This window comes from Musca autumnalis, unplaced genomic scaffold (assembly GCF_047663935.1).
Source record: "Musca autumnalis isolate F117 unplaced genomic scaffold, ASM4766393v1 scaffold_1, whole genome shotgun sequence".
Classification (NCBI taxonomy): Eukaryota; Metazoa; Arthropoda; class Insecta; order Diptera; family Muscidae; genus Musca; species Musca autumnalis.
This window is the reverse complement of record NW_027411644.1, coordinates 470,533-483,047: the sequence shown is the minus strand read 5'-3', so window position 1 is coordinate 483,047 and position 12,515 is coordinate 470,533. Positions and strand designations below refer to the sequence as shown.

The window sequence follows — 12,515 nt, the reverse complement described above, 5'->3', positions numbered from 1 at the left end:
ATGCGGTGCAATGGAGTGCCTCTTTCCGGGGTCACTCCCTTGTAAAAATCATGAGTGAAAATGCATAATTTGATGCACTTCCAAATCACTTGTACATATCATTTAACTGCCTCTTTGGAGGCAAACTTTTCGCTGGGAGATGATTGATTGTTTTCAGGAAGAAGAAGAGCTTGCAAGTGCTTGCTAGAAGAAATTTGTCCAGCAAGAATTTGCAAGCTCTCAGTGAAAGAACTGTTAAAATGTCTCTATCAAATCGCTCTCTTTTGCTGGTTTTTGTGTTAACAGACGACATCCAGCAACAATTGGTACAAATTGTTGCAAATTTTAGGGTAACCAGACACAGCTATTGTAACAAACTAATGCCTTGTTAAGACCGACGGTAATTCGCTCTCTATTCGTTGTTCTACCCCAAATTACGATATAATTACTTCATTTCCCATACAAAATTTTATGAACGAACAACGATTTTTGTGCTTTGTTCAATTTAAATTACTCTCAGAACGACGATGAAATATGTCTTATCTCTAACAAATGAGAGAATTTATCGAAATAAATTAATTATGACAGAAAAAATATAAAATTTAAAAATTCATTAAAAACCCAAATAGGTATTTTTAGAAAAACTGCAAAACGTGAATGAGAAGTTAACGGTTTAACGACTAGTATAGATTCAAATCATAGCAAATTTTCTCTACTCTTTTACTACAGCTGCATTTCTTGTCCATCGTTTCAAATTCGCGTACAAACTTAGAAACAAAAACCAAATGCCTGCCAGAAAGTCTGTATACCAAAAAGTTATTTTGGCAGGTCTCTCTCACGATAATTTTGAAAATAGAAAAATTAAAAAATGTGCTGAAAACACCAAGATTGTGAGGAAAAATAGAAAAGATGAATGAAAATAATATTATTTAATAGCTGTGTTCCAGAACTAAAAAGTTTTTACAATTTTTACGACTTTTACACATTTTACTCGAAAAAACGTTCCCGTACACAAAAAAGTTGTAAAATGTTTGCTTCTCTTTAAACAAAAATGGCGCTGAATGACGCTCTCTTTAAAAACTTTTTACACGACAAATTTGGGCGAGTAAAAAAATAGTAACATGGTTGCCGGCGTCTGATTGGCTGATACGCCGACTTTGACATTTGTTCCAGTTTTTTTGACGTATTTTCCATTTTTCCGTTCCCGAACTTTTTGAAGAAACTTTTTTGTGACAACAATTTTTCTCTCTTTCTCTCTTTTACGAGTTTTACTATTAAAAAGTACGGGAACGAAGCTAATATTAAATAGATATCTGTAGTGGGATTCTGTAACTCATTTTTGCTGTTATCGATAATTGTCGGTAAAATTAAAATGCTTATAATTTCGATAATTAACGAAATTTTTCGGTAAGTTAACGATAAATAAAAAGTAGTCGCTAGCCTCTACCGACACAAACAGTGATGCCAACTTTTCTTTATGTTTTTAGTCATAATTTTGCGATTTAATTTTACCGATTTTTGTCGGTAACAGCAAAAATGAGTTACAGAATCCCACTACTGAAAGAAGGACAAATATTTTTTCAGTTCATATCAATTAATTTTACTAGTCTTTGGGTTGAAATTAAAAGTATGAAAATATGAATCATGTTTCAGTGAATAATATACCATGTCGTATGAACGGGTTAATTCGTGTACACAATTATGAGAGCGAACAACGTGATTCAAATGTTGGTATGAACCCAGCAAAATTAAATGGAAGTGATTCCATGTGAAATCATGATTTCACTGGTTCTTTTGCATGAGTGCGAAAGGAGTCGTGAAAGATCCCATCTTTTTCATCGAATTTTCATGAGTGCAATTGAAGTCGTGAAAGGTCCGATGTTTTTCATCGAATTTTCATGAGTGCAATCGAAGTCATGAAAGATCCGATTTTTTTCATCGAATTTTCATGAGTGCAATTGAAGTCGTGAAAGATCCGATCTTTGTCACAATATTATCATGAGTTCAAATAAATTAATAAGTAACCGCACAATAAATTATCAAATACTCATATACCCGAATAATTGTGTACTTGCAAAAGTAATTGTTAAAATGAAAATAAAAGTCAGATGAAAGTGGTCGATAGTGGCAAAATTTATATATTTTAATTAAAAATACAATGTAAATTGATATAAAACAAAAGAAAAATATATTTTGTGTTTGGAAACCTGTTTCGTTTTGTGGATATTAAAAAGAAGTATGAAAAAGACCCGGTCTATAAACCACGAGCTTCCCCAGCCGACCAACACCGATATAGTAAAACATATCGAGCTGCAATTATTGGGTTGGTTGGGCCATGTTAACAGGATGGATAAAGATGCCACCGGCATATGAATACGAGCCATTTGACGTTATGCGACCCGAGGGAACAAAACTCCAATGGAAAGATCACGATATCACAAGCATGGCATGCAAAGTGAGAGAAGCAAAGTAGGAGATCGGTAAAATAAGTATAAAAGAGACTATAGAGTGGTAACTATTACAGGATAAGCTTTTTCTTTTGAAATAAAATAACAGAATTCAAATTTATACTAGATTTCCCAAACGATGAGCTTGGTTCAGAGATTGACACATAATTTATCGAATATTGGAAAAACGGAACCCCCAAGTTGAAAGAAGTATCTTGCAGCCATCGGAAGAGATAAATATGATATTGCAGATTAATATAATATATAATTTTGAAAATTACATACAAAATAAAGAAAAATAACATCTGGCGATACAAATCATCTGCGCATTGTATTATTAATTCAACAAATTACATAATTGTATTGCGAATTTTATTTCTGATTGGCAAAAATCCGGATCCAAAGCATTGGTGCAAGAAGCCATTACGATGAACTGGTGCAAGAAGCCATGACAATGAACTGGTGCAAGATGCCTTGACAATGAACTGGTGCAAAATGCCATGACAATGAACTGGTGCAAAATGTCATGACAATGAACTGGTGCAAAATGCCGTGACAATGAACTGGTGCAAAATGCCGTGACAATGAACTGGTGCAAAATGCCATGACAATGAACAGGTGAAATCAGGTGTCACTCCCTTGTAAATTTCATCGGTGATTCACCTAAATTTGCACCTATGACAATTCACTTGCACCTATGATTCAACTCATGATCTGTCATCGAACATTTTGCTGGGAACATGGCATAATTCAATTTGTTCACCTTGTTTACAAGATTTTGATATTAAATGGCCTGTTCCCGTACTTTATAAAGTGGTAAAAATCGTAAAAGTTGTAAAAGTCGTAAACGATTTTCATATAAATTTTGTGTACGGGAACGCAAAATGCGTAAAAGTGGTAAAAATTGTAAAAACTTTTTAGTTCTGGAACAGAGCTAAAGTTTTTTGTTGCAGCAATTCACACATCTACCTTCCAATTTTTTGTACTTTTTTAGGCAAAAACAGGGTTGTATATCATAAGTACTGTGATTTCGAGTTGATTTCGTTGAAATCACGAAATGAGATGATTTCGTTTTTGTATGCGAAATCATGGTAAATTGTGCTTGATTTCGATCACGAAACGATGCCGAATGTAAACCAAACATTAGAATTAGATTTTTTTGTATTTGGAAAAAAGCCTGCGACATCTGTAGGGATCAACAAATTGGCTTGCTTGTTGGGATCTTTAAGCTAAAATGTATCGGAGGGAGTGCGAAAGGTGTTGTGAAATGATAACTCTGCTTTGCACTACTTCCAAACTTTTTTGCTGGGTACTTTTATTACAATGGGGGTTGACACTTCATTTTGATCATGGTACAATAATACAGGTAGCATTATCATGCCAGCTGATGGTAACATAATGTGTCAACTGCATTGAATTGATGTCAAATTTTGACACCTTATGTTACCAACAATTGCCGATGCGGCTACCTGTGTATTTGTACCATGATGTTGATCCAAAACATAAACAAGACTCATTACATTACGAAGGCATCTCTTAGCACAGAAGACGGCGTCGCTTTATTCATTTGTATGTGAATGACATGCTGAACTAGATTGGGAATCGTTTGTTCATCGTTTTTCGTAGATCTTTCGGTCGACGCTCAGTGAGCTGTTGAACTATAATGAACTTCATCGACTACGCTCTTTTCAATGAATCGTTCAATTGAACTAGTTCGTTAATAAACTATACAACTCTAATGCCGGGCATACACTATGGGCATGCAGGACAGCATTTGTAATAGTATTAGTAAATTTTGAAGTTTTTGTCAATGTATTTGGGAGTAGTTTTGGCAGGATTGAAATCAAAATAGTTTTGATTTTGTAAATGAACCCCTTTCAATCCGATGAATTTTGTTTGTTTTCCAAGTAACCAACAAATAATTTTTGAAAACAACAAATATTATTTGTGAGGAAATTAAAAAAATTGGAAAACTCCAACCCAAAATCGAGTTTTGGAGGAACATTCATCATTTTTGGAATATGGATTGAAGGAATGCCACACACTATTCAATCACACACGTACACAAGGGTTCATTTGGCAGTGCAGTTTGGCAGTATAGTGTATGCCCCGCATAACAGTTCACAGTTCTATGTCTTTGACCCAGCAAAAAAGTTTGGAAGTAGTACAATGCAGAGTTATGATTTCACAACATCTTTCGATGCAGTCCACACGGAGTTATAAAAAATGCACTCCGTTCGATAAATGCATGTAAATCGTTCGTTCGTTAATTGTTCTTCGCGGATCTTGCGGTTAGCGCTCAGTGGGTTACTGAACGATATCGACCGATCTAGTTCATACGCTCTTTTCAATGAATCGTTCAATTGAACTAGTTCGTTCATGAACTACACAACCCTAGTTGACAGCGACGATTTTCAGCTTACATCGGCGGCGGTGGTGCGCCGCCGACTGAAAATCCACTCGCTTCCATCTGTGGTGTTAATAAGTGTGGCTGGACTGACCCGAATTGTGAAATTTTGAATTTCTTTTACATTCTGTGATTTCTTTCTCTCAAACTGTGATGGGAGATGATGGACGTTTCAGTTTGCCAGTGGCGGAGTCAACAAAGCTCAACAGCTCCGGAAACAGGTTGTAAAGCAAGAAACATTTTAATAGAATGTGTAATAAGTTTCGTTTTTTTAGTTTTAGATGGGGAGCATCTCCTTTTTCCAGCAGCAAACAACGTAGCAATTCCAGCATTAATTTAATTAATTTGGACAGTAGTAATGTTGTTAGCAAAATCGAACCGAGAGTTTTCGCTGACGTCCAAAGCAAAGGATTGACTTCAAGAATTGTAAAGTACCACGAGAATGAAAGTCGTTTAAACCGGAGTATGTCGACAAACTGCCTGTTCTCTAAGCCGGGACAATTTCCAATTGTAACTCTACAGAAGACCGAATTGCCATTTCGAGCTACGAAACAAAATGTATCCATGACTAGAATAGCCCCTCCAGGTAAACTAAATAACTTTTTCTATGTGCTGGAATTTAATTCGCTCACTATTTTAGACAAATCAGTCTTCTGCGGTAATACATTGTCTGGTCTACTGCGATCAAATTCCGTCGTTGGACTACAAAAGAGTGACGAGGACATATCACGAGAAAACAGGCCAATTATTCACCCGCCTCCAACGGAAAGTGACATGGCACCAACACGTAGTGTTTTAGATGTTCTCAAAGAGATTTCCCGAAAAAGAATAAATAGTGATGTAAGTATAAATTAAATGCCAGTTCCAGAACCTGCAAGAATCTACAAATTTTAGCTACGATAGCAATTTTTCCTTCATGTTATCGAACAAAATAGTAAAAATTAGTAGATTCTTGCAATTCTGGAACAGACCATAAGACTATTATAAGGACATGTCGGCCTGCTATTCGACAACAAGGAAATACAATACATATTAATGGAAATTATTAGGAAGTATAAACATAGAATAATGTTTACATACGACATGATATTACTTCCTGTATCTTACGAAAGAAGGGAAAGAAAATTTTGTTCCCCTGCGCGAGATTTGCGCCTGTCCATAGGAGAAAGTCTTAATAAATACCCGGCCGAAGGCCGCCCATTTGGAAAAAATTTACAATTTAAAAAAATTTCAGATTTTTTCGTCAGCTGGGAGAATAGTAAATTTGTTCCCTTAAATCATTTTGTTCGAAGAATTGGTTGGTTGGTTAACAGTCCACGGTTCATATTCAGGGAAATCATCAAATTTTCCACACGGAAAATAATTAAAAAACGTAAAATTCTTTAAAAATCAAAATAGGTCTGTTCGATAACCCAAAAGTTTGTACAAACTTTTACAAAATGCTGTTCGATAACAAAGTTGTTCAATAAAAGAGAAATGCGAAGTTGTTGTTGTAGCAGCATTTAAACCTACGTAGAAGCATAAGTTTAATGCTGGGTTGGCAGCCGCTGGCCGAAACACTATCCGGGTCAATCCGGTACGAAAGAACCCGCTGCCGTGGGATTGAGAAATGGGAAGTAGCTGAAGTAGCTGCAAGAACTTGCAAATACTTTTGCTTGCGAAGTTATCGCACAGGCCTAATGTTAAAACGTGGGAAACTACTAGAAATTGGGGAAAGGGAACAAATTCCACATGATTTTTTTATTAATTTTTGCCTGATTACGAAATAAGAGTACCGCTCAATTTTGCATTAAAAGTTTAAGGAGGATCTAAACTCTGTTTTAATAATCATATATGTATACATATGTAGATTCGGGTTAGTTATAGGAAACAAAATGTTAGGGAATGTTGTTTGTGTTTAATAATTCAAATGTATTTCCTACCAATTTCTATTCTAGGATTTAGACACTTTGGACACAACTAAAAAGAATAGAGTTGGGAACGATGTAACAGACTCTGGTACCAACTTAACAAATATATCAGCTCCATCTACTAGTTTCAAGAGGCAGAGAGATATAAATGTGCAAAACAAAGTAGATTTAAATTCCAACTTCAAAAATCAGGACTGTAATAAATCACCGGAACAAATTAAGAAGCGCGTTTGCAGTTACAATAATGACATTACCAGTTCATTGAGTTCAAGTGCGAAACGTAAACCTAATGAGATCAAACGAACCTCCTGTCAACTTAATCAGACGTTGCCAGCATACTTAGAGCCATATGAGACACCGAAACTTAAAATGCAGAAACGACACGACCACACAGTTCTAGAAAAAAACTCGAGCAAAGAATGCGAGGCAAATGCGAGTGGACGAATCGTTATACCAGCCAACGTTTTGAGCCAGGCAGTGGCATACGGATGTGTGCCACAACGCAGTCAATCGGAAGGTTGTGCTCCAACGGCAACATATCAGATCGCCCCGAAGCCACGCTTAACACTTTTCAACAAAAACTACGACATTGGTAATGAGAAGATTAGTAGTGATTTAGAAAACGATGATAATTTGGACGAAAGTAGCGAATGCTCGGGAATTAATTTTGTGAAACCTAAGAAACTGACGTCGGCAAGCTCTGGGCTAAAAAATCCAATAATTGAGCGAACACAAAAGTCGAAGTTAGCCTTAATGTTGTCCGGTCTTCGGGGAGAATTGTATCAGGATAACGACGAGGTTGATTCTTCCAAGAAGATCGAAGCTGTGGAGGGTATTGGTCAAACAGTTCCCCAGAAAACTACCATTACTCCTAAAACCAATGGGTCACTATTGAACAATATTTCCGGAACCTCGACAGCCACAAATCCGAATTCCACACCCAAAACCACATCGCCCTTGGTTGGACTAAAAATAACATCGAAAACCATAAGTCAACCATCTACATTGACGCAGAATGTGGAACAAAATAAGGAATCCGGTGTTCCAACATTAGGAAACATTCCTGAAATAAACAAAATTCCAGCATTAAGTTCTACCTCCACAAGCAGCACGTTAAACACGTTTGGCATAACCACCTCTGTGCAAACAGGAAAATGTGAAATAAAGCCCTCTACACAAGTTTCCTTAAAAACTGGATTAACTTCTGCTGAAACAAATACGACAACAATGACCAGTGTAACTCCTATTCTTAATTCATCCAACGCAAAGGAAATTGCTGATAATACCAACACAAATAAATCTATATCCTTAAACACGCCTCCTGAAACGCTTAAACTCGCCTCGAACTCAAGTTTATCGACTGCGTCTGCTTCGTCTGCTCCATTCTCATTTGGTTTACCCAGCGGTCCTATGTCAAAACCATCCTCCACGGCGAATGAAAAAATGTCTTTCAATTCGTCCGTAGTATCAACTAGCAACGTCCAATCGTCGACGAGTAATGCATTTAGTTTCAGTAATGCGACAAACGCTAACAAAAATGTTGCTTCTTCGTCCGAAAACAAGAATGCTGGGCCACCACTTCCGGTGCTTAGTTCAACGTCGAATATATTCACTTCATCTGAGACCACAAACAAACCGTCATTGTCATTTGGAACAACTACAGCTACAAACAATAATTCAAATTCCCTACTTTCTCAATCCAAATCTAATGAAAATACCGAAAAAGGAGACGGATCCAAATCTGTAGGAGGATTTTCCTTTGGGATGCAAATGTGCAAACCACTTTCCACCGGAGCGTTTACATTTGGTAGTACAGATTGCTCATCTGGGACTACAAATAATGTCGCTAGTTCTACAACTACTCCCGTAGCACCCAGTAAAAATTTTACATTTTCCTCCAGTATTGCATCGGATCAGAAAACTACAACGAATGTATTTGGAGCTTCCTCATCGTCTAATTCCACTTCCGGGGGTTTTGCGTTTGGTTCTAGTACAAATAATTCGGACAAAACAAATATTTCATCGGCTTTTACCTTCGGTTCCAAAAGTGAACCCTCACCAACAAATCAAAAATCAACGACACCACTTAACGCAGGAGGCTTTTCATTCTCGTCATCTACGAATAAGTCTGCAACAATGGGGAATATTACGGAAAATAAGCCCTTTAGCTTTGGTACCGTACAGTCGTCCAACACGAATCCGTTGATAGCAGCCTCCAATAACAATAGCAACCAAACGTCTACAAACATATTTGGAAGTGGCACAGGCTCTTCATTTAGTTTTACTGCATCCCCACATAGCAACGCCCCATCGCCGGCTACCAATGCACACAGCTCAACATTCAATTTTGGAACCTCGTCACCATCAACAAATAACTTGCCATCAGCCAGCACATCAAATGGTAACATAACTTCTGCAGCTTTCAGCTTTGGGTCAGCCTCTTCAACAACCGCTGGCAATACGTCAACCATTGCCAAGGAATCTACGTCGACATTTACATTCGGAACAACTCCGACGAATACACAACCAACAGCAATAAATACCGCCAATGGCACCAAACCTGTATTCAACTTTGGCGGTTCATCGTTGTCGACATCTAACAACGCACAATCAATGGGAACACTAGGCTCGAAGCCCACATTTAACTTTGGTGCTTCACCATCAACCAATGTTCAGTCAACGGAGTCACCGAGTCTGTCTGCCAGCAGTGGATCCACAGCCGCTTTTAACTTTGGTGCAACTTCCCCTACGAATATCCAAGCGACAACAGCACCAAGTGTGACAAGTAATATATTCGCCATACCACAGAACGCATCTACAGGATCAACAGATCGACCAATTCGACGGGCCACTAGACGTTTACAAAAATGACCAGGAACTATAATATGAATGCCTCCCCACAACTAACTTTTGAGACAATCCTGATTTATTTACTTCAAACATTACATGTAATAACCCACGAAACTCACTTTTCTCAAATTGGAAGTAAAATGTTGCCAGCATGATTGAAAGTACTAAATGATTTTAAAAATGAATTATAAAGATGGTACGCTAAACAGCAATAGAGTAGAAAATTGACAAAAAAATGTATGTAGAGACCGATTTATTTTTATTAATATATTAACTTTGTTCTGAATAAATACACATAGCGATTATGAATCTTCACGTAGGGAGCTACTCACAAGTGAGTTGCAGTTCACTTTCACCTGCTCGAGCTATTACGATTGGGCAGGGAGGAGCACAAAAAGTGAACAAGGGTTGACAAGTCGGAAAATGGAAAATAATGGCGCGACTTGTGAACCCTTGAACATGGTACAATAATACAGGTAGCATTATCATGCCAGCTGATGGTAACATAATGTGTCAACTGCATTGAATTGATGTCAAATTTTGACACCTTATGTTACCAACAATTGCCGATGCGGCTACCTGTGTATTTGTACCATGCCCTTGAAATAATAATTTGTGTTACCATACCGTCATTTTTTGCACAAATAACTTTGGGATTATTAAATTCTTATTTTTTGCATAAAAAGTAAATAAATTTTCAAATTAATAAACATTTCTAGCAAGAAAAATGTCGGTTATTAAAAATCCACTGTAAAAGAACATGAATATTGGTAAAAGAAAATACAACATTGAAACAACATGGCAACATCTGTAACAGCTGTTCTTTTGTTTTGACAGATATGTGAAAATTGTTTATTTACACTGAAGAATTCGTGAAATTTATTGGAAAATCGTAAAAAAGTGAACAAATGTCGTTTAAAAACTTCATTAAATGGCTACAATAAGTAAATGTTTAATGTTGCATTTTGGGTGATAACAGAAATGGCAAGTTCTGAGGAATACCAAGGAAATGGAGTGGAAGCTGTACCAGCGATGTTAGCACATCACAGGAGATCAATGATTGGTTCAAATGAGGTTCAGCATTTAGCCAATTCCAAGAATTATAAATACAATTCGTGAAACATCCGATATTTTCTCCAGTATAAGAACCAATTCTATGAATGCTAAGTATAATTCCTAATGCTTTCTTCAACACTTAAACCAATTTAATGAATTTTAAATACAATTTCAATAAATTTCAATTGTAATTCCAATTTTTTTTTGTTCATGGCATATAACAACCGGTACTTAAAATACTATTCCAGGACATTGCTTGGTGTAGATACCATTCCACTGGGTTATCGACGATGACGTGATTAAGATCTCAAAATGGTTTGGATCTTTTTGGGGCAACGGTCTGGACTTATATTCCATCAAAATATTTGATTATATTCAAGCTTGAGGGCAAGTGATTGGACATGTCATCTTTTTAGCACTAGCACCCATTTTTTCCAAGACTGCGACCCCAAAAGTTCCAAATCGTGTACATTACTCTCTCTAGGAACAACAATCGCAGACATGGGTTGCTCCAGATTGGGTCCTTGTATATTTGTGAACCGCTTTATACAGTATGCACCTTTTTGATCTGTCCACACCTGAAAACGGGGAACGCTTTAGTTACAGTACTTGCTTGGGCGTTACCGTGAGAGCCATCCCAATCACCATCTAGTAGGTTGGCCCGACACACTAGGTCCATCAAGAATGATCTTCACTTTCTAGAGAGGAAAGCCCAACGATACAGGAGAGAACCCCTTGCTCAACAAGCATTTCAAGTAGGTTTGTATAGCTTTCACATAGTCGCAGTTTCTAATGTAAACAAATATAGTGTGAATAAAGTCCACCACAAACCAGAGTAGTTTTTGCTCAACTATACTCGGGATATTGCAGTCGTCTAAATTCTTATAGGGCAAATGTTGATAGCACCATGCATAGCACTCTTCGTCTTTTAAAGGTGCGATGCCAAACCTAGTCATTTAACTTCAGTTGATAGTTACATCCCATTCTTGGAACTGAAGTTAGACCCAATTTTGTACCAAATTCTGAAAGAATTCAGAGATTCAGACCGAATTCGTAAAGAACTCTGAAAAAATGTTAGCGGTAAATGTCCTAATATTTGTTTTTGTCGAAAACATATTGCGATTAAAAATATAAACAAACTCTTATCACAATAAGCTAGAATCTATTCCATTTCCAATATTTCAACCATCTTTGATGGTCATCCTCAGGGATTGGCTTTCAAAAACAAGAACATTTGTTTTATGCAACTATAAACAATATGGTAGAAATTTATAATAACAATGATATTTCTTTCTTTTTATAAGAATAAAAACAAAAAAATTTTAATTCTTAAGTTGACCTCAAGCCAAAATTAAAACCAAAGGTCAACAATAACCTCAAAACATAAAAAAATTCTAATTATTTTTTGTTGCTTTCAACCTAAAATACAATTAATTATCATTACAGATACAAAATATTCGTATTTTTTAAAATAAATGACCACACTTAAATTTTTTTGTTCAACTCACTTTGATTTCGGTAGTGAGAAATTTCAGCACAAATTTGCCTCTTTTTCTCACTTTTTTTACGTTTGTAATAGCTAATTTTTTCACGAACGTGAGTTTTGCTTACCCTCTTGTTGTTTATAATAAGGGAAGAGTGAGAACATAACAGCACTCACGGCGATATGATGTTTATAATAGGGGAGGAGGCGAGAAAGAGAAAACTCACGGTGAGATGCCGTTCATAATTGGGCTGACAATTTCATTTTCCAAATACATCACCGGATATTTTAACCATAGGCAATCGGCTTGACCTCTTATGCTGGTTCTATTGCCCGAGGAATAATCTAAATATTCTTGGAATTTTTCAATTGCAAATATTTAA

At 36.6% G+C, this 12,515-nt stretch overlaps 1 protein-coding gene across 2 annotated transcripts; it reads left to right on the top strand.

Moving 5' to 3' along the window:
* The first annotated feature begins 3,845 nt into the window (after nt 1-3,845).
* Nucleotides 3,846-9,883, top strand: LOC141401133 (uncharacterized). 2 transcript variants are annotated; one of them, XM_073981144.1, is made up of 4 exons: nt 3,846-5,054; nt 5,115-5,419; nt 5,474-5,673; nt 6,771-9,883. In XM_073981144.1, exons 1-4 carry the CDS (start codon nt 4,987-4,989, stop codon nt 9,612-9,614), a joined length of 3,417 nt encoding a protein of 1,138 aa, XP_073837245.1. In that variant the 5' UTR covers nt 3,846-4,986; the 3' UTR covers nt 9,615-9,883. The 2 variants fall into 2 exon arrangements, with proteins under 2 accessions (XP_073837245.1, XP_073837165.1); XM_073981064.1 differs by having other exon boundaries at nt 4,802-5,054; nt 5,109-5,419.
* Nucleotides 9,884-12,515: the final 2,632 nt, after the last annotated feature.